At 43.5% G+C, this 22,778-nt stretch overlaps 2 protein-coding genes across 3 annotated transcripts in view; both read right to left on the bottom strand.

Annotated features, from left to right (window-relative positions):
- Positions 1 to 9,775, bottom strand: part of cacnb2a (calcium channel, voltage-dependent, beta 2a) — a 58,300-nt gene extending 48,525 nt beyond the window's left edge. The window contains exons 1-2 of one of the 2 annotated variants that reach the window (XM_079361968.1): positions 9,278 to 9,775; positions 6,891 to 6,983 (exon numbers count right to left, since the gene is read on the bottom strand). In XM_079361968.1, coding sequence (XP_079218094.1) covers positions 6,891 to 6,983; positions 9,278 to 9,307 — 123 coding nt within the window. In that variant the 5' untranslated portion in view covers positions 9,308 to 9,775. The remainder of the gene's footprint in view (positions 1 to 6,890; positions 6,984 to 9,277) is intronic. The other variant, XM_079361971.1, reaches the window with a different exon arrangement.
- Positions 666 to 22,265, bottom strand: LOC306835440 (zinc transporter ZIP12-like). Its single transcript, XM_079361973.1, has 13 exons — positions 21,489 to 22,265; positions 20,563 to 20,883; positions 20,279 to 20,486; positions 19,959 to 20,119; positions 19,677 to 19,848; positions 18,231 to 18,403; positions 17,977 to 18,132; positions 17,801 to 17,881; positions 16,610 to 16,691; positions 16,322 to 16,480; positions 16,046 to 16,233; positions 15,084 to 15,260; positions 666 to 675 (listed from the first exon to the last, which is right to left on the bottom strand). The coding sequence occupies exons 1-12, from the start codon at positions 21,735 to 21,737 to the stop codon at positions 15,132 to 15,134; spliced, it is 2,079 nt and encodes a 692-aa protein (XP_079218099.1). The 5' UTR covers positions 21,738 to 22,265; the 3' UTR covers positions 666 to 675; positions 15,084 to 15,131.
- Between the last annotated feature and the right edge of the window lie 513 nt (positions 22,266 to 22,778).

Below are 22,778 nucleotides of genomic sequence, written 5' to 3'. Positions count from 1 at the left end.
TCCATGATGATTAAATTGGGTTTTAGCCTGGCTCGTAGTATGACAGAAGTTTCCATTCTTGAACCAGAGCTCATCTGGACACTTCCAGCTGACTAGCTACTCTACGCTAAAGCTTCAACGTTTTCTCGGTCCATCCGCTTAATTCACAAACAGAGAAACAGAGAGACTCACTTCTCACAAAATAAAAACCTTCAAGACTACCTAGCATGCATCAATCAACCTTCAGGAGGTCGTAACGGGGTTTGAAACAGACGGAGATTAATTCAGTTTTTTTCCCGTGCTAACATGGACGGGACGTCCGGCTCCTCCCCTTCAGTATAAACGCCGTTTTAGTCAAGAACAAGAGAAGAAGAAGAAGAAGACACTCTCTGATTGTTTGAATGTCACATAAGTGTTTTTAGATCAAGGTCATCCTGTCTCAATTTATGTCCAATTCGAAGCTACGAGCTAACTAAAATGTGCTAACATTAGCATGCTAACGCAGGTCACAGGAGATCGCAGCTCGAGCCAAGAACAATTGTGCTTAATGGTACTTAATTATTGTGCTCTTTAATTACTAACTCCTTCGTGCGAACGCGAGTGGAGAGGGGTTGGAGGTGTCTTTATGGAAGACAGAGCGGAGGCTTCAGAATAGCGGAGGTGTAGACAAACGCTGGAGCTCAAGGGCGACATCTACTGGATGAAAAAGTCGCACATTCGTCTTTTAAACTCACTTTGAATAACATGCATATGAAAGCATTGGTGCAGCTGCTGTGAAATGATGAATTACTTGGTGCAGTCCTTCTCATGATTAGTGTCTTGTACTCTGCGCTCTTCTTCATACTTTCTGCGTTGGCAGTGTCATGAACCGTGTGCCTGTTTAGCTTTATGTTGCACAGAGCCTGTTTTGATTCTGGAGAATCCAAAACTCGTTCCATAAAGGAAAGGGCGGCTTGTCTCGTTTGATGCAACACACACTCTCTTACAGTGTTGTTCATCTGTATGAGGGTGACAAACCCATCTGTCTCGAACAAATTAGAAGATAAACTCACCAAGCGGGTTCTCCTCATGGAAAAAAATATTCATACAAGGGCTGTCGAACATTTAAAATCACAACTTTAATCACATTTTAAATTTCATTATTTCACATTCAAAAATAAAAAAATGTTAGGCTTTTATTTTGAAATGTTGTCCTGTCTTAGTACTTAACTTGCTGTTTGAATTCAACCCTGTTTTATTTTGAAATAAAGTAAGGACATTCTGATAGTCAGGGCATTAATCTCAGAAACAGGAAGTGGTTCGAGATCCCAATGTGAGGTCAAACGGCTCAAAGAAACGGTACCAAAGGTCAAGGTGTGATGTCATCAGGTGGATCTGACGTTGGACCGGTCAGCTGATCTGTCTCAAAGTGTTTTAAAGTGAAATGAGACGTCAAAGATGAGACTACAGGGGGGCGAGGCTAATATTTAAAGAGATACACACACTAAAATGGAGCGTCCTGAGAGAGCTGGTTTCTACAGGGTCACAAACCTCCTCTGGTGTTTTGATCCATTTTATATTTGGACCTCAGCACGGCACCGAAGTTTCATTGAGACCACAGGAGACAGTTTGAAAAGGCCGAGAACCTGTCCTCTTTCAGTATCTGCTTAGCTACCACCTTAACTGGTCAATCTCCTGCAGGAAACTCTGCCTCTCCAATATGACACATTCTGGATATCTCCAACATTATTGCAGTATTAAATATACGGTCTCCAGGTGACAGACTTGTTTTGGTAAATACATGCAGACCCTGTGCAGATGGCGTGCACCCTGTTATAAAGCCTTGTGCTCAGCAGTGATGGTATATATCTCCCGCTTGGTGTGACAGACGCTCAGCCCGACGTCAATCTGGCCCTCGTCTTTCATCAACACTGACGCTTCTTTAGTCCACTGCCAATAATGGACATATGTCTGCTTTTGATGGAAAGGCAGGGAGAGACGTGCAGTTAACAGATAGAAAGGGGGTCTCATCTATCAGGTGATGTATCCAAACCTGTCCCCCGTCTGAGAAGACATCATCACACGCCTGCTGCTGCCGCTGCTGCTGCCAGGTTAAATACAAGAGGAGGGCGACTAACGAGAAGAGCGTCTGTTTTATACAGGCTTATTAACGCTGTCTGCAAACTGCGACCTCAGATCCAAATGCAATAAATTAACGGAGGAAGACACATCTATTATTGTCCTTTGGTGCTACATCACTACTCGGGGGACAGTCGATCAATCACAAGACAAACAGAGCACGCTTCGGAGGAGGAACAAATTAAACTGCATCCATCTTCTGATTAAAAAATTAAAAAGGTGCAGCAACACAAGCCACTGAAGCAAAGCCATCTCATTCTGAACGTGCACAGATCCTCCCCCTAAGCTACCACAGACAGGAAGTTAAACACAGGAAAAGGTGGCTTATTTGGAAATACAGGGGGGAAAACACGAAAGAAGCAAACTTTTTCATACGATTCTAAAAGGCCGATTTCTCAGGACACAGTGTGACGATGCCACATTCGAGATATGGGCTGTGTAAGAGTCTGTCATTGGACCAGCAAAGACACTCAGATCACATGGTCACTAATGCTCAAGGTCAGATTTTGCAAGTGTGGAAAAAATCACAGTGAATATTTGTTTCTCGCTCTGCTCTTTCACTTCTCTCTGATGCCACTAGATGGCGGTGTGGTGCTTCTCTGACGGCTGATAAAGCAGCAGTTTGGACATTTCAGTGCATCAGTGCTACTCTTTTGATGCCAGAAAGCACATATGGCTGTACAGAAATATCTACTGTAGGAAAACCATGACATGTGTGCCTCGAAGTTCAGACGAAGGTCTGCAGCGATAATATTACACACTCCACGTCTCCGAGACTTCCAGTGTCCACAATAGGGTGATATACTGGTGACATAAAAAAGTCATGTGAGCCAGATCAGATAAGTACAGGACGCAGTACTTTGCTCTCTGTGTGACCCCCTTCTCTCCACTTAGACCAGAACAAAATGATCTCCATGATGATGAAAAGACCAGCAATCAGGAGAGAGTGAAAATCGGGGTTTCCTGCACTCACAACGCCCTCTGAAGACGGCCTTTCATCACCGAATCCATTTGTCTAGGCGTGCCGTGTAAAAAGCTGCTGACATCATGATAAGCTGTTATATATCGAGAAGGAGGTGAAAGAGACAGAGGGAGGTGGGCGGCACAGAGCCTGGTGTGCAACCATTTACATAAACATAACAAGTGTGGGAAGCAGTAGGAGGTCAGTAATGATATAACACTGTGAGTTACAGTATGCAAATATGTACAGAACTGTACACGAGATCCTCGATGTGACTGTGCATTGTTTCTCATGCATGTAAAGTCTCGACTGTCGTCCACTGAGCCCCTTAAATGCTGATTTCATTCCGTCTTTTCATTCCCTGCCTTTTCTTCTTCGTTTGTTTTTGATTCACGTTTGTTTCTTTTCTTTCGCTTTGTTCAAATCGCTCTGTTTTTTTTTGTTTTTTTTTATAAAAGAGGTTTTTCATTAGGCCACTCCTAAATATTAAAATCCAGAGGGCTCACAATGCACCCTCATCTCTTCTCCATGGAACAAAAACAAGGTGATCAGATCTTAACTGTTGGAGATATTTTGGAACAGCCTGACGGAAGAAAGAAGAAGCTTTAAAGTCTGTTTTGTCTTTTGTAGCCTCGTCTTTGAGCCGCTCGTGTTTAATCCCGTCGAATGAGCTTTCTCTCTCTCTCTCTTTTCTGTCTTTTAACTACTTTGTTAATTCTGTTTTTAGAAATGTGCTATATAAAGAAAGTTTATTATTATTCAGGGTCAGGGGCTGCTGGATTGTTTCCCAGGATGCATTAGGCTGACTCTTGAAACACAGATGGACAACACTCACGTTTACACCAACGGGCACGTTAGCTTCACGTTTAATAAAGTGGCCCAGGCTTCATGTAGGCTGTCTGCGTCGACGTGTTAATCGTTCAACTGTTAGGTCTTTAAATCACGAGTAAATCTCATGTTATTTTGTCCCTTCAGGCTCCCCGTACATAGTTGTCCTCGGTGTCTTTGTTAGCGTTCATTTAAGCTAGTTAAGCTAGCAAGTTGGGCTCTCTAAGCACTTCCTGTTTCTGTGCTTAAATTCATGTCCTGAGCTTTAATCTACAGGAAGAGCCTTAGTTTATTTCAAAATAAAAGCACACAGCAAGTTAAATACTCTAACTGAGGCTGAGAATGAATAGAGTTTATTTGCTGACCTGCCATGTTGGAGAAACAAGAGGTTGTTCAGCTAACATTACATTCTGATATACTGCTGGAAGAGACACTGGATGAGGATATTTAAGCTTTTAGGTAACGGAGATGTGAAGTGTGTTCAGCTTAAGAGGGAAGTTAATTAAAGCCAAGAAGATTCTGGGAAACGTCAGGATGAAAAGTCAAAAACAACGGCGAGAAGTTACACAATCTGAACTGGACACACTAAATAAACACTCCACCTGATGACGATGGAAGTTTGTTGAGGGATCGGGGACAGCTCTGCCCCTCGTCCTCCTCAGTAGCTCACAGTCCAACTACTGACCTTCACTCCCACGGCTGAGCGCTCCGGTCTGACCTGGACCTCCATCCTTCCTTAGCCTCCTCCATACTCCCCCGAGCATCAGACCACGACCGCAGGGAACGTCTCTCATCCTTTCTCTCTCTCTCTCTATCTGAACCGACTCACTTGTCTGCCCTCCGGCCTCCATCTGTAGCTGCATGAGTAATTCTGTCTTTGAGACGCTGTTTATATACCGTTACTGGAAATTCTTTTTCCTGCTGCCTGAGGCTGCGGCGGATCAATCACAGGGACCTTGTCCAACTTTAGCTGTTTGTAAGACGCCTACAGCCAGGACTGTGAGGCATAACGGGTCAGACAGGAGGGGAGAGCTCAACAAAAATATGCCAACCATCATTTCAAATCTCGATTCATGCAAACATTCTTCGGCTTCGACTGCCGGCGGTGAGAGAAATGATACAACAAAGACGAACGAGAGCATGATTAAAGCGACGCGACAGATTGATGAAGAGGCTGTGAGATAACCACATGAAAGGTTAGTTTCATACTTCTCCTGGATGGTTTCAGTTTTAAACACTGCATCCTCATTCTTCACTGAAAAGTGAAAATAATCACAGGCAGTATGATTGAGCATGAGTCGAGGGGAATAAGGTCAGACGCAGAGTGCTGTAATGATCAAACAGTATTTACATCATTATCCAAACAGAGGAGAAGTTACTGGAAGGTCTGCTGCGTCTGTGGCCCTCTTGAGGAAGATATCTAAAAGAGGATATTTCTGCTCAGCATGTGAAGACCTCGCTGACCCTGAGACACATTACTCCTCCACACTCCCCCACGTCCCTCCTCTCTGGCTCTCGCCGTGACGGCCTCTCGTTTCAGTAGGATGTGGTGTTACGTCGCTGAATAAGAGGCAAACTTCTCAGGCAGATCCGAGCGTATTCGTGATGACTCGGTCTGGAGGGGAACTCCTCACGAGGGGTGGGGGGGGATAAGACTGTGGGAATGGGCACGAGCTCCCTGGGGTGGCAGTAAAATCAAGACATTTCTCACTAAGCTGCTCCCATTGTGCGGCAACGCTGACGATAGTTTCTGGTTCCGACTGAAAGCGGCCTTGAGACAAAGCAGACGGCAGGCCAAGAGGTGCCGTCATTCTCAGATTTTATCCAGCTTCCCGTCCCCTCTGCCACTGCCTTGCCAAAGACCAAATGATGTGTGCCTCCTCCTCCAAAAAAGGCAGAAACATTTAGGCAGGGGCCACATCCTTAACCCGGCTCATCCTGTCCCTCCCAGGTCTGCTCAACAAAGAGCAGACACGCTGACTTTGTACCTAGCAGGGTCTGCTTTATAACACTCAGGATGCAGCCACTTAACATACTCTACCAAGCGCTGTTTACCGGCAGCTTTCATCGAAATGCACATCTCACCGCTGATGTATGATGATGACTGACGCTGGGCTCTTGTGCCAGTTTGCATTTGGAGTCAGGAATGTATACACACACACACACAGAGCAGATGCATTCCCAAGTGAAGCGACTGTAGTCGGGACATTCATAACTGTGATAATCATCGGGCCACAAATGCATCTAGTCAAAAACACAACACTGTCCTGGGAGGCCGACAGAGTAGATCTTCAAGGTTCAAGACATCCTAAAGGGCTTTCACAGCTGCAGGAGCTTCATCCAGAGTGTCTCCTGCACGCCTCCGAGTGTTTTCACTGCAGCACGTCCAGGCGAGCTGATGTGAGAAAGCAGGCGAGCTGATGTGAGAAAGCTGCAGGATTTTATTTTAGAGAATTCACCTGCAGCCAGTGGGGGAGGAAGGTGAGTTACATCCTGTGACTGGAGACGGTGGAGTGTCCGCGTGCCGTCAAGACAAATCATCTCATTATAGCATGAGTATAAAGTATTCTGCTGCTTCATCCGCTTCTATCCCCCCGCCCCTTTTTTTTTCTTCACTTCACGTCTTACCTCAGGAGACCCCTCGCCCTCGCCCTCCCGTCTGACACGGATGTGAGGAGCATTATGTGCACAGGCGGGTCAGAAGAATATCTGGTGCCATCCATGCATCCTGAAATCATCTCGATAGTTCCAGGAGCGCATGATGTGAAAACGTGTTTACAGCATGCTTGACTTATGTTCTTGATTCGCGTACTGCCATTTAATATAAAACCAGCTGATTAAACCTGTAAACATTGAAAACTTAACTTCAAGGTGAGGTGTGTGATTGTGGATTCTTCCTCCCATATTTAAAGTGGTTTAAGATGGTGTAAAGTTGTCCCAGTATATTTAAGGGCTGAGGGGGCCACGAGGTTTCGCACGCGGCTAAATAAACGTCGGTTCTTACCTGGCGAACGAGGCTGTTGGTCGTGGTGTCGGAGGAGGTGCTGCCGTCTGATCCTTTGAATCGACCTTTTCTTCTTGCTCCTTTGCCATGAGACTGAAAACATCAAAGAAATAAGCTGTTAAAGAGGTCTTATGAGGGATCCCTTTTTTTTTTTTTTCCACATCAATCCTGAGCAAATGGACCAATTTTTTTTTATATCACTTATAAAGAGCCTCAGTGATCTAATGTGGAGACATCACAGGTTTGTGCTGCGATCCAACCACGTGTGTGTGAGGTCTTAAAAGGGCCCATTGTGTGTATGTGTGTGTGTATGACTTCCTGTGCTCCTGCAGCCAGCCTCTAGTGGACACTCGAGGAACTGCACATGCTTCAATATTCAACAGCTCAGCAGGTAACTGCTTGCTTTGAACATGCATCTTTAAAAATGGCACATTGTAACGAGTGAATCAATAAAGGAAATAATGGTTTGGTTCAATCAATCTATTTACTTTCTGTTTCAGCTTATTCAGTGTTTGTCTTTTTCAGTAACCTCTTTGTTCGTCTCCTGACAGTTTTCATGCCGAGCTGAGAGGGGACTTAAAAGAAAATCATTATTTCTTGGAGGCGACGCTCAGCCTCATATGATCCAAACATAAGAATCAAGAGTAAGCAGGAGGACCAAGAAGAATTGCTTTAACACTCGACTGAAACAGTGGACTCCCCCCCTGTTCAGTAAAAGCAGCCAAGAGCCTCGCTTTTCTTTCAATTAGTTGAGAGTAGCGCTCACTGTGTTATCAGAAGTGAACCATTATGACAAGTGTCATAAAAACAGTGTAATTACGGGGGTGGAAGCTGATACGATGAGAGGCTGGAGAAGTAAAGGCAAACAGCTCAAATGCTCATACAGCATGTGTTGCTAGTGGCAACCGGAAAAACAGAAATCCATCTCAAAATCGGCCTTTTTTTATTCCAAGCCGTTCCCCCCGGGACGAGTTAATCCTGCTTATAAAAAAAAGGCAAGAGAGAGAGAGGGCGAGAGAGAGACAGAGAGAGAGAAAGCTTTTCTGTCTGTTTTTTTAAGAAGTGGTCATGGAGAATAGCTCGAGTACGGAGGAGCGGACAGGACAAACACAACTAGAAGAATAGATGTTGAAGAGATGCAGATTGTTGCATAAAGCCAAACCAGAGGAAGCACTTCACACAAAGTACGAAGAAAGTGTTTCCTCAAGTAGGCCAGTCTTAGAAATCTACTCCACTCACTTCAGGGAAAAGTCTTCTCTTATTTTCCACTGACAGAACTAAACAAATACGGCTCATAGTTACAGCAAATGTTCTCATATAAAACAACAGATTTGTCGTTGATTTATTGACAACACTCATCCCCGCTCCAATGTTTCTTTAAGTTTCTCGCTGCCAGTTTAAAACCAGAGGCGGTCGTGATTTGACAGTGAACGCTCCCGAGCTCTGGAACAGACTTCCCTCCTCCAACGGATCGGCTCAATCTGGAGCTTCCTTAAAACTTCACTTCTTTAGGCTCGCTTAACTCCTCCACTTTTATCTGATATGATGCTGCCCCCCCCCCCCCCCCATATGAGACATCCAGGGTCCATACCTGATGACTGTGTACGGTATGTGGATGGATGTTTTTTCATCTCTATCTCGTTTAGCTTTCCTCTGTGTAACTTAGTGTTTTAAAATCATGATATTATTATGTATACCTGCTCCTTGTTAAAGTAGGACTCTTTCCTGTCACTACTGTAAAGTCTAAACTACTTTAATATGATTGGATCAGTCATTTTTACTACGGTTAAGTAAGGCTGGTTACATCAACAATTCATTAAAATGGTGTCATGTTAAGTTCTTCAAAGTCTTTTAAAAAGGAGGAGGAGAAAAACATCTCACCTGTCAGGGATGAGTTTTAACTGAGTCTGAATTTCAGTCACAGTAAATTTGGCTTCCCGCGATCACGACAACCAGATAATCCAAAGAATGACCTCAAACACCTAAATGATTTACTAATTAGGCCTATTATTATTTATATAATTACTGTTTTTGTTTTTGAGTGATTTTGTGATCTCAATATTATAAAAAAAAAAAAAAAAACGTTTTGTTTGGGGTTTTTTTTTTGCAAAAATTGAGCAGCCCTATCACCTGTTCAAACGTTAATAATATTACAGATTTTAAGTTGTGAGTTTATTTGTCACATTTTAATAAAACGTCGAACATAGTTTTGTGGTCTGTCAAAAACCAGTGAAGGATCAGAGATGAACTTCGACCATTAAAAGTGAAAAACGAGCGCTCACGAGGCGGTGCACCCTCGCGCCGCTGACGTAATGACAGGTAGTTCGCAGGTGAGCTCAAACCGACACGTTTCCTGACTGTTTGATGAAAAACTTAAATGAACTTACTTGTAACATGGGGTGTTCCAGCGAGTCCATGTGTTCGTCCAGTGGTGTTGCTGTAGTTGTTCAAGAAGTATTTCTGACGACCTTTAAATCAGTTCTTCAAAGTCAATATTAGACACAAGCTCCCTGCTCAGGCAGACGCCCCAGGTGTGTCTGAGATAAAAGATAAACGCCATTTTCGTTTTGATTATTTTTTTTGTCTGAACCGAGTCAAGAGAAATAAACAGGAAGAAAGTGCAGTTTGGAAAGCTGGAGCGCCAATCTTCAAGTTTGAGACAGGAGAGACTTTAAAAGGAGGAGCCTGAGCGGAAGAGGCTCGTGGAGCTGTGTTCCCAATAGCTCAGTTGATGATGATGATGATGATGATCGTGTTGATTTGAATTCTCGGATGTTCTAGCCTTCAGCATCACTGCGCTCTTCCTACCCACACTGGCTGTGTGTGTGAGAGAGAGAGCTCTCCTGCTCCATGCATGATGCGCCCTCATCCAACGCCAACACCTCTCTGCCTTCCCACTGCTGCGCGCGGAGCTGAAGAGGACTCACAGCTTCCAAGATGACAATCTGAAAACACCATGTATGGGTTTAACGCCTTTTACTGCCGACACACACAAATGGTTAAAATAATAACAGTAAACAAGAGTGCAGCTGGCTGCATTGACATGAGTGATTATAAAAAACCAAGATTACAGTTTTCCACTACTTCAGAAACAGCAGCTCCTCTTTAATATCTAATAACACAACATGTGATGTAGTTTAAAAAAAAGTGACAGGTGCTGAGTTTATTTATTCTTAACACACTTGAGTATTGTGAAATATTGTTTTCTGATTATCAAAGTCATCTTTATTGTCATTTTTTCAACATGTGCTGGACATACAGAAGAATCGAAATAAACTAACAGTAGAAAGATTTTTAAAAATATATGCAAAATAGGATAAAAATAAATGTAAATATAAAATAATGTATCGATTCTGAAAACCTCTTTGTGAATGAAGGATCCACATGCACAGATTTTTACTTTTTCACTTCGGTGCAAATCTCAATCTGTTTGCTCAGATTGCACCAGAAGAAGTGTCACAGTGTTTTCATTTAGCAGGGACTGTGAAAGCCCTGTTTCCATCCACTGGGGCTCCTCGCACTGTTTGTCCCCCCTCTGAGCCTGCACCCCACCCTGCTTTAGGACTAACAGGGTCTGAGCACCTTTACTTGTCATGCATAACACAGCAGTACAACCGATGCATGGCTTTAGGTTGTTATGAAACGTGTTTAGTGTCCAAGACAGGTTCAGTCTGCATTTGCACATCGGAGCACGTGCAGGATACTTCACTGACTTTGAGGCTTATTTTAGGTCACGTTAGTCAGATTCAACCCCTCAGGATGGCTGTGCACGTTGTGTCCCCGTGCTTCTGCTCGAGCATGATCTGCACCTTGATGAAGCGCACCTCTTTAAAGGGTGCCAGGGCCAAAGAAGTGTATGAGCACAGGTCGCTCACACCACTCATACAAACTGGACTTTAGGGGTGCAGCGTGCTTGGACACGGTACAGGTTGCTTTGTGTGAGTGACTGAAAATGAGCTGGTAATCATTATCTTGTTAAATATTTTTTGTCTTTTTGCACTTTTACTTAAATTTAGATGGAATATCTCCTCCACCACTCACTTGCTTCTGCTGTTAGATTTTATTCTTCCTTTAAAATCGAGATTGTTGGAGAACAAACATGTAAAGGCAGCTGTTTGTGTTGGTTTTGGGACTTAATGAAGACTTACACAAAATAGAAATTGCACCTGTACCTGTTCAGGTGAGGGTTAGTGGAACATACATCTACACAGTGCTTCTCTGTCTTTTATTCATTTGAATACTTTTGCTTTTAGTCAGAGACCATTTGAAATGAACAAACTGTAAAACCAGAAACCATCTGAAATAACACTGCAGTTGAGGCAAACGCCTTCCCAAGGAAAGCAGCTGAATGTCATGTTATTCATTATTGCCCCCTAGTGGTTGCATGTGCACTCACACTTGAAAAGCCTGCTGCTTCATTGAACGCATAGATCCAGTTGGGTCAATATTCAGTTAAAAACAGCTCAAAATGTCATTTTTGTCTGGAAGAAAATCTGCCGAGATGTGGGAGCTCTTGGATATAGTATTTTATTTATATTGGGCCGGCGTGATGGAGAACTCTGATCGTCTTATTCTGTCCTGCATCGGATGTGTGCACACAACAAGAGGTGTAAAAAAAAAAAAAAAAAAAAAACAGTCAGAAAACTCACGTGTATGATGAAAATTTGGAGCAGAAGAGAACATAGTTTGTGTGTGGTGTCTCCGCTCCGACCTTGTCACCCTGTCCATGTGGATTGAGATCATTAAATGTTGGGTGGTCGCCAAATTGATGCCAAATAGAAATAACCCACAACTCTAATATAGTTAGTATAATATATAGTTTTAAACTAAAGAAACAAACCTGTTTTTGATTTCATTTTAAAGGAAGTAATGTTTATATTTGTTTTTAAATGTTGACATTAAGAATCGAAAGGTATCTGAAAAAATCCTGATTTACAGTAGGTACATTGTGTAAATATTTCTACCTTTCACATTTGAGCTTCTTGTCTTTAGTGACCCCTCTGAAATAGATCATAGATAATTTGAACTTTAAAGTTTCACAGTTTCACACTGCTGCTTAACGGTGAAAACAACAACAACAGGTGCAACGGCTTGTTTTCATTCAGATCCTTTCAAACCCAGTGGAAAACATTCTTTACATTTCCTGCTCTCTCTCTCTGTCTCTCTCTCTCTCTCTCTCTCTCTCTCTCTCTCTCTCTCTCTCTCTCTCTCTCTCTCTCTCTCTCTCTCTCTCTCTCTCTCTCTCTCTCGATGACCCTGCAGCTGAACTCCTTTTCTGGCAGGCAGGTCTCTGATGAAACGAGTAAGGATACTCAGCGTTAACGGCAGCACTGCTCAGATAAAAGAGCCCTTCCTTCCTCCATCCTGGCAGCAGTTGCCTTGAACAGACAAACACATGCCAACAAAATGCCTCTTTAGTGCAAAGAGCAGATTTACGCACGACCCGGTAGGTCTGAAGCTTTCCTGGAAATACCGAAGGGGTTGGCCAAAGTAACAGCAGAAAAAAAAATAAAATAAATGCTCGACTGAGAGAAAAATGCAATGGACTTCCTGCTATTGTTTGAACATTTCGAAGGAAGTCACAATAATAGGTGTCAGCCTTTTTTTTCTGATGGGATAGCCCAGTAATCTTCATGACACTCAACACATCTGACTTTGCACTTTGATAAGCTAACGCTCGAAGAGAGCAAAAGTGCTGTTTGCACGGATTCTGCAGAGATCCGTGGATGCTGACTGGAGGTTGTAAACGATAAGGCGCTTTTACACCGCAGGTCACACAGACACATTCACACACTGATGGTGGAGGCTGCTGTGGAAGGAGTCCGTCAGCAGTTACTAACCCCATTCATGCACGTCGCCGATGAAGCAGCTGGATTAATTCAGGGTTAGGTGTCTTGCTCAAGGGCACATTGGACATGTGGCTGCAGTAAAGGATGAAGAAGTCCCTTATGTGTGTACGAGTGTGTGAGTGTAGCTGTACCTGCAGTTGTTCTTAATTAGTACATATTTGTGCATTTAATCATTTACTTTGATTATTTAACGGGACGTGTTTTACTCAGGGTTGAAATGTACTTTCATATTTTGTTCCTACATCAGAGCGATGTATGGTCCAAGACAAACTATCAACTCACTCAATAAAGTTCATCTTATCTTATAAATTTAGGGAGCACGCAGGAGTTTGGTAAACAAGATCACGGTCGTCTAATATCCATAGATCCTCAGCAGAAAGCAAGCTGATGAAACATGGGAGCTAATCTTCTCTTAATGCTTCTTAACACATCTAATTTCATCAACAACTTAGTTGATTTACTGTGTTTTTGTTATCTCATTGTACCCATGTACTCCTCATATTCTCGTCTCTCTCTCTCCACCTCCTGTTGCAGGCCCACTCTGGCCGGTGAAGAGCGTGTGTTGCTGCGTGGGCACGAGTTCCTGTCTTGTACAGCGAGCATTAGTCATCCAGGTTGGTGGATGGAGAACAAGTAACTCAGGTGGGTGGAAGTGCCCTCATATTGGATCACACAGAGACCCTAAAAAACAAAGAACAATGCCTCGGAGATGAGAAGCCCGAAGACAGCAACATTTCAACAAACAGGGCTTTTAAATAGATGTATTTTAAGAGCAGCTTATTCCTCACAAAGAGGCTTTATTCTTTTCTTTGCACCTCGTATAACACGGCAGTCTGCAGTGATTTATCTGTAAGTAGAAATCTGGTTATAACTTCTGAGAACATTCGAATGTTTTCCTTTTCTTTAAGACGTGGTTTTGGAAAGTAAAAATATTTTTATTGACATAAACAGGGAGTGAAAACCGGATATCTGTTTTCAAATCTGCACTCCTGAAAATATCGTTTCAGGAGGACTTCAGTCATTCATACTGATGAACAGAAAATTCAGCTTTATACACCGTCACCTGCACGGAGATCGTCACAGGATATAAACGTCTTATTGGCTCGAGGTGAATTCTCCGGAGAATATCCAGTGGCGTTCTCACATCAGTTCACTCGGACCTACTGGGAACTGGCAGGAGAAACTCCAGGTCAAGCTTGAGTGAAAAAATGTGTCTGTCTGTGTTCTCACATTCAGCTCCTCTTGGAAATATCTGTGAGTGTTAAAGCCTCTGATGTTTTACAATGAAGTCGATGCAGCGGTGCAAAAATGGCAGTTCCTTGAGTGTCCACTTGAGGCCGGCTGCAAAAGCCCTAAACTCACATTAATGCACAAGTCAGATGTGATGAAGAGAAAGAAGACACTTGACAAAGCGACTTACGAAGATATACAATTCTTTATGTTTGACTAGTGACAAATTTCTTCAAAAATAAATGATTTGCTTGTATGAGGACACAGTTATATTGTACATAACAGAAATTCACAAATGAATGAAAATACAGAGTCACTGTATCGTTACATTACACTGGATGTCTTTAAATTTCATAAGTTTTCACATACGTAGTCCGAAAAAAAAAAAATCTGTGTTTGCGTTCACACATGCAGCACCTCTGGCACGTTTTTCAGGAGTTTTGTGCAAGTGTGAAAGCCCTATTAGTGTCCAAATGCAGGCACTTAATTTAGCTTATATACAAGAATAAATCACGAGTATAAAAAAAGAGGTGGTTCATTCAGTTAGCATTCAGTTAGCGTTCATTTAGCATTCAGTGTTCTGACTAAACCATCATAAATACTTGCACATAGACCAGTAATGATTATCACATCCTGGTTGCACACAGTGAAACTCGCACGTGAGCAGGAAGTGGTTTATTCACTGGTTTAATGCAAATTATAAAAAGAACCAATGAAAAAAAAAAGTCTGTTTTTCCAGCTCAATTCTGCGTTAAAGGAAGAATGTGCAACATTGTACAGATAAGAATATTATAAGTCCAGTGTGTCCTGTGTGAATGTGTGTGTGAGTCCTGACTGTCTACAGTGAGGGAGAAGCTGGAGTCCCGCTGGCTGTGTTGTTGTCAGAGCTGTGTTTACATGGACGGTGACGGCTGGCTCCTCCCCTTGAGTAAAAAAGCTGTTTGAGTCACGGTTGCGTTCTTCTGTGTAAATTTATGTGCAATCTGAAGCTAACGAAAGTGTGCTAACATTAGCTTGCTAGCATGACAATGCAGTCCACAGCTAAGAACTACATTGTCTGCCCCAAACAGCAGTTTGTTTTGGTTTCATGCTGGAGCTCGAGGGTGACATCTACTGGATAGAAAAAAGTTGCACAGTCTTCCTTTAAGAAACGCGTGATGTTTTAGAATTTGAGTTCGTGTTCAAAAAGAGCGAGGAGCAGAAGACAGGCCCAACCCATCAACAGGCCGAGGTTCTGCAGGACGAACAAGAGGAAAGGTCTGTCGGTCTTCACTCGACTCATCTCAGGAAGCTTGAAGAAAAAGGACAAAATGATCAACGATGTTGACAAGAATATATTCTGTGTAAATGCTGTTGGCTTTTATGTTTTTCTTGATCTCGAGGTATCTTATCTCTCAGTGAACTCTTCTTCCCCGGACATGGCAACATCTCGTTTCTTCATTTAGAACTTTTAAGACAGGTCTTGTTTTTCCTTTTTCTAAAAATGCTTTATTATTTTATACCACAGACAGAGAAATGCTTTGCTGTGTAGACGTCTACCGACCTCTCAGATGGGTGAAAGTAACCTTCGATCTGACTCTTCTAGTAGCCAGAGACGAAACACATCTTATTCCAACTATACAATCAGGATTTCTCTGGCTTTGATAGATATTTGACTCTGAAATTCTAATAACATTGTTCATAGTGTACATACCTATGTATGGGATACACTGTTTATATTACATTATTTTTTTAGACTTTTTTTCCTGACACCTTCCCAGGCTAACTCAGCTTGGCTGGAAACCTGAAACTCATGACATAACTGGAGGATTCTTAGTGATAGTTGAGCTATTCCACAATATTTCAACCACATCTGCAGAGAGTGTTTGTGTCCCTGCTATGTGGTACAACAACACTTTGCATGTCAGACTTATACTAAGTAGATTGTAAGAATAAGTATAGCGGTGTAGCTCACTCATTTATTTCCTTTTTTTTTCCCACATCGGATGAATTATATCCGGACAAATTGTTTGTTGGGTTCAACATTTTCATGGGATTCCTCGACAGTAAGAGAAATGAATTTCACCTACACCTTACCATTTCTACCAACGACAAATAAAGAAAAATTCCAGCAGTGACGGCGAAGATCCACTGCTGCACTTCCATCTCCGCGGACACAAACAGTCCGATGTACAGGCCCATGAAGGCCGTCAGAGCGCTGAGGAAGTTCATGAGCACAGCTGTCTTCACCGAGAGTCCGGAGCTGAGCAACACGGCGAAGTCGCCTTTGAGACAGTAAGCAGAAAAGATCAAGTAAACAGGCGTCGGTAAAAGTTTCCTGGCCTACAAAAAAAGCCTCCTGTGACCTCTCACCCATCTCGTGGGGGATCTCGTGGCACAGGATGGCCACGGTGGTCGCCATTCCAGTCTCTGCTGAAGAGGAGAAGGCCGCTCCCACTACGAGGCCATCGGCAAAGTTATGAAGGCTGTCTCCCACGATTACCATCACCGCCAGCAGAGGAACCCCTCGTCCTGGGAACACAAAGAGAGCCTGTGTCATTAAAGCCGGCCCTCAGACCGTGACAATTTCTCTGTCATGCCAAGCGACTAATTATTACAAAGAGCATCACGATTCAGCCGCACCGCGAAGCTCATACCGACCCTGCTTGCTCTGATGTGAAGGCCTCCTGGTGTCTGTGCGCTGGGGAGACGTTTCTGCACACTCCAAGTCTTCCACTGATCCCTGCAGCACACAGACAAGAGTTTAACGAAGGGGGACTGCTTGAGAGTTGCACAGAAATTGTTCTGGTTTTGAAAATCTGTTTTCTTGTTTGTGCATGATTCCACATGACATGAAGTGCGTTCTCAATGATTCAGTACTTCTCATTCTCCAACATCCTACATGCCCTATTCCTTCACTCCCTCCCACACCGCTCATCTCCTCTTATATAAGAACAGCACAGGTTGAATTTGATCAAAATTCAAGCATTCAAGTCTGCTTTTTTAAAATCATGGATCTGGAGAATTCATTCAACCCTGTAGTTAATATGTTCTCCTTTGCTGATGTATACATGTGCAAAAATGTGCTGCACTTGAATGGTGGTTAACCTGCTGACAGCGCCCTCTAGCAGAGAACGAGTACTCTTTATAAGTGTGATACAGTAGTGCGTTCGTGCTGATCGAGCGGAGAGTTTCGAGGTTGTGAATCGTCACGGGGGGGAAATTCGCAGAGTCATGCGTTTTATTTCCAGTTCTTCCCGCATTTGTCGCTGCAGCTGTGTCGTTAATAGTCTGAATCAGAGACATTATTCACATTTGTTAAGATCATAGTGTAATATTTCAAAGTGAAGTACATTCATATATTTTTTAGTTAATTCATTCATTTAAATTTAAGTTTCATTTCTTGAGTTTAATTATCCTTGCCTTTGATTGGCTAAGGACGGGTCATGTGATGGGTAACGGGGAAGTGTGTGTTGTTGTTGTTATGAGAAGCAGCGGTAGCTCGCTTGTGGAGAAAAAGTAAAAGTGGTTGAAAAGTTATCGGACTCCATCTCCTTGTCTTGCCCTGAGTTTTGTTTGAACTTGATGATCTTCCGGTTGCAAACTCTGCATGATCACGATGGTTATACGTCACCCTCGGTTGACTCATGTTGACATCGTATGAGTGTTTAGTGCAATCTTATTTTGTGAAGTCAGACACCCTGGGTGTGTCTGAATAGATTTTGCAATAACGGCCCCCTTCTCTATTTGTTCATGTACAGATAACAGGAATAACAACAGGAATCAGGGTTTCTTGCAGAAAAGAAAAAACGTTAAAAAAAATGTGTTCAGTCTGGGTGAGACGAGACTCACCAGCTGAATAGTGGAGATTGACTTGCCCCTCTGCGACTGACCATTGCATTTAAGCTTTAAGGGAACGTCCCCAGAATGACCCTGCAAACAACAGAAAGTCATGAGACCAACAATCAGACAAAGCATGATACAACTACATGAAAAAGATACGTGTCAAGAAAACGAAAAACTCATACATGGCCATGAGAAGGAACCAGAAAGGAAAATATCCTCTCAATGAGGAAAAAGCCGTAAATCCCTGCGATTATTCCAAGAATCCTCCACAGGTACTCTTTGTCTTCTGTAAAGAGTTCATCGTCATGACTGTGAGAGTCATGATGGAGGCCAAGGATCTCCAAAGGAGACAAAGAGAGAAACAATTAGCATCTTGGAGTAGATGCGACGTGCTCGTGAGTCAGCATGTTTGGGGAAGTAGCTCTGTGTCCTATACCAGTGGTATAAGGTGTAGGAGTGCGTCTCCAGAGAGGGTTCCCACTGCCAGGCCAACAAACAGCTGCAGGATGAGAGTGTAGGTTTCCTGACAGGAGTTGAAGAAGATCAGGCAGATACCGAGCATGGAGCCGACAGTGATGAGCAGGACGGCAGCCGTGCTGTAGCCATACTCTGTAGGGAAGAGAAGGCTTTCATGTTATAACAGAGACAATGGCGTCACATGTTGGTTTGACAACTAAAAACAGAGAAATCAGCTGTCAATTCATACTGTCAACATATTTGTTTCCTGGGCCCAGAAGTGACAGTGTATGGATTAAGGGTGGTGCTAGTGTGGAGGGTTAGAGCCATTGTGGTGGACGCTGTAGCTTCAGTGTTTAGCCAGCTCTGCATGTGGTGGACACTGTAGCTTCAGTGTTTAGCCAGCTCTGCATGTGGTGGACACTGTAGCTTCAGTGTTTAGCTAGCTCTGCATGGGTCTGTAAAGCTTTCTGCGTTCTAACCTCTCTCCATGTTTCATCTCCAACATTGATCCTAGTTTGAGCAGCTTTCTGCTGCTGGAGCTTATTAGAAACATGCAGAGGCTTTTTAGCTCGGGTACAATCACTTCTATCTGAAGCAGTTCCACTGCCCGCTTCCATCGCTGCAACACCTGTTCACCTGATAACTGCTCTCATATCTGGCAAACCCAGGGGCGTCCAAAACGGCCTTCAAAGCCCCGCCTACCTTCTCTGGTCCAATCAAATCCAGAGCATTCAGGAGCAGAATGTAAAGTTAGAAGGTGGACATACTGGCTGCTGCATTGTTTTTTTAAATTTTTTTTAAAGTTTTATTTTTGGCCTTTTTGCCTTTATTGATAGAGGGAGGACAGTGGATAGAGTCGGAAAGGGGGAGAGAGTGGGGAGAGACATGCGTGAAATGGGCCACAGGCCGGACGCGAACCTGGGCCGGACGCGAACCCGGGCCGCCTGCGCGCGAGGACTGAGCCTCAATACGTGGGGTCGCGCGCACTGCCGCTGCGGTGACCCCTGGCTGCTGCATTGTTGTCAGAGAAACTTCAACACAGCAGGTTTCCTTCATGATCACACAGGAAGGGAGCGTCATTATCTAATACAGAAGAGATCTTACTGTTTGCTCCTTTAAGAAATACCTTATCCATTAAGTTTTGATACTGTGTGCATTTTTTGGCCTCAATACTGTAATACCTAAATTGTGCAAACAGTTAAACCTATTAGACCAAAGAACATGATTTCCTCTAAAGAAAACTCTATTTAGGCTGCTTACTCACTCAGAATTACAAACACATTTTGCTGCACTGCTGTTTGGGTTTTATTGTCTTTATATTTACAAGAACAGCCGATGACCTTAAACAACAGTTTATGAAACGATTTTTTCTTAATCCAATTAAAAAGGTCACAAAAAAAAGAACCCAGGTTAAATATCTTACTCTCAAAAGGCGTGGGAAGGACTCCTCGTCTGCTTTGCTCTGCAGACTCGCAGGCATTGCCAAGCAACTGCTGAATGATGGCGGGGCAAATTTGCCTGAAGTGCTCCTTAGAAATTGGCGAAGTATGATTAAATTCAAAGATATCCACGAGCTGATTGGCTGAAAAACACACCTGTTCAGATTCAAATAGAAAGAGAGAGTTAGTAGTTGGAAGTACGCGCTTCACATCAAGCATTAAAGCGGCTGCACGTCAGGTAGAACAATGCTTGCATCATGCCTCACCTGTCCCCAGTCATGGCCTGATTTCATTTCATGGTTGCAACCATCCAGGGAATGTGCGGCTCCTTTCTGTAAACTTCCTGCGATGCTCCGACTCTTCCTGTCGTGAGAGTGTGTCCTGACTCCTCGTCCTATTCCCAGCTGATGAAGCAACTCCTCTAAGTCTTCAGAAAGAAATCACCATATTACGCTACATGTGCACAAGGTCTGATTTAGTGAAATCAGTCACGGTATGGCGGGGACAAATGACATATTATAAAAATGAAATTAAAAATTGACGAGTTTGAAAGATACTCGAAGAAGGGTTGTTAAAGTATACTGACCTATTATCTGGAGGTTAGTGGTGCGATTCAGGGACTGGAAGATGTAGTCTGTGAAGAAGGCAGGAGAAGGAAGGTACTTCGGTCCAAAACAGTTGCCTTGCAGAATATGGCTGATGATTGCTGCCGCTACATTGGGCACAGAAGACGCACCGGCACCTTCATTTTCTTGCACATTCACGTCTTTTAAGAGGCGAATGGCATCGATGCACTGTGGGGTAAAAGGTCAACATATCACATCCTGTCACCTTTCTTGACAGGAAAGATCTCAGAATAAAAGTCCTTACTTGAAAATCATAAGGAGAATCTGCATTGTAGGGGTCATAATGCTTGTTGATGAGCTGCAGGATATTTTCTGTTTCACTGGTTGATAGGAAGTCGCTGTCCTCGGCGGGATGCAGATTGGTGAGAGCAAACACATAGTGCTCGTAGTTTTCGAAAGCGTCGGATGAAGGCAAGGAGGGAGGTGCTGTGTTTGCTACACAGAGATGTTGCAGGTTGATCATGTAGTACAGCAGTACGATCGAGATCTGCTGGAAGTCCTCCATGTCGAGGTAAGCCTTGTGATCGTCCTCGAGCACAGAGAGCGCAACGTCTGGTGTCAAGCACTGCAACAAGAACAGGACCATGCAGGAGGGTAGAGGACACGTTTTAGGCAGACTGTATAACAGAAAGTTGTAAAATCAGAGTTTTGACATTTACACAAGATTAGCAAGACCAAGTGTGGTGGAGATGAGTCCTCTTACGAATGGCTGATGGGGAATCATGGGAGTTTTCTCGGCTACTTTTGCCCATATTTAATTAATTTAGATATTTCCGTGTAAACATTTTAATAACATTTTAAATATTGCATGTTTCAAGGGAGCAGGCATTTAAGCTAAATAAAGTCGCTCTCTATACTTTTGCAAATCTCAATTTAAGGTTTGAGAAATACCTAATCCTATCGTAAGTCCACTTGCACAAACATGTAAAGTACCTCTTACTCTGCTTCATGAAGTTTGTCAGTTCAAACTCGGGGATATCTAAAGCCACTCAGCATGAGTGCCCAACACAGGTCAAGGACTTAAGCCTCCACATTCACTCACATTCCAGTCATAACAAGCTTGAAATAAGACGGCAGGAATGAAAGGAGACTCAAAATATTGATGTGAAAGTTGTAGCTACATTTATTAAGACACTGCTCTGATCATATGAAGACAGTCGTAGGTCGTACCTTGACACAGAAGTCCTGAGAGGTTCCAGTCTGCTCTGCACAGTGCACTGCCCGGAGGAGCTTGGCTATCAGGATGCTCGTGTGGTTCCTCAGGAGCTGCGGATCGTCATCGGCACCCAGGGGCAGATTCAAGGCCCTGAGAGCCTCCTGCATGGACCCCGTCTCCTGCCCTGCCACCTCCTGCACGTTCCCCAGCAGCCAAAGAGGTAGCAGCAGCAACAAAGTGGGACCACTGCCCCTGAAGTGCATGGTCACCAAGGCAGTCCAGACTCCCTTGAAGCTCCCAGCACTGGCCGCAGAGTTGAGAAAACGGATATGAGGACTACAAAATATACTTACAAGAGAAGTTAGAGAGCAGTTTGACTTTAGGAGGAGAGAGGGCAGAACAACTTTTACGGAGGAAGAGGAGTGGAAGAGGTCTCTGAAAGCTACCCCTGATATGCTGGAGTACAGGATGGTTCTGTAGGCACCCCTCAGCTGAACCAGCTCTTACAGTGCCAAATAGTCAGGCAAAGCTTGGGCCCCTCGGTCCACAACAAAAGGATTAGTGAGAGAGCACAGGGGCAGGGGGAAGGGGCAGACTGGAGAGAAAATAATTAGTATTGAGTGAACCAAAGACGAGTGAAAAGGCTATTACCTGCAAATCAGTGGCTGACATAGACCCAATCCCAGAGATCCCAAATGGCTCATATGTTACTGCACGTCTTGAGTTTGTAACCCAAATATTCTGTCAGTGTTTAAATTTATCCTGGAAAATGTTCTGACTTCTTTATTCAACTGTGTTATTTGTTGAAGAAGGAGCCGAGCATGTGCAGTGTTGTTGTTTTAAAAAAATGATCCCATTCCCCATCCAACGTGGAAAAGCACCGGGGACTTTCACATTAAAGGTTTCTTATGCTGTATGATCTCTGAGTCATCAGAGATCATAAAAACACAGAGAAAAACATGCCAAAGTGTTCTGGCAACTTGCCAGCGTACGCCCACACTGTGCACCGTGCAGGGCAAACAGACCGATCAATGAGAGGAGACAAGCTGCAGCCATGCTTGAGACAAACCAGATATGAAAAAAAGAAAGAAAGCTTACCGTTCTCCACTCTGCTTCTCTCAGCTTCTGCACCTCGGTTTGTTTCCCACTTACAGTTGGAAAAAAAACCCAGAAGGTCCAGGGCTTGTTTAGGGAGAATTATCAGGTATTGGTGCCGTTGTTAAAACCCTCTTACGAGAAGTAAGAGTTGAGTCAGCAGCTGAGGATTAGTTGCGACAGCCTTGAAGGTCTGCCTCATTTTCAGA

The sequence above is a fragment of the Symphodus melops genome (assembly GCF_947650265.1).
Source record: "Symphodus melops genome assembly, chromosome: 14".
NCBI lineage: Eukaryota > Metazoa > Chordata > Actinopteri > Labriformes > Labridae > Symphodus > Symphodus melops.
The sequence above is the reverse complement of the archived record's forward strand: the minus strand, read 5'-3'. Positions and strand labels throughout refer to the sequence as shown.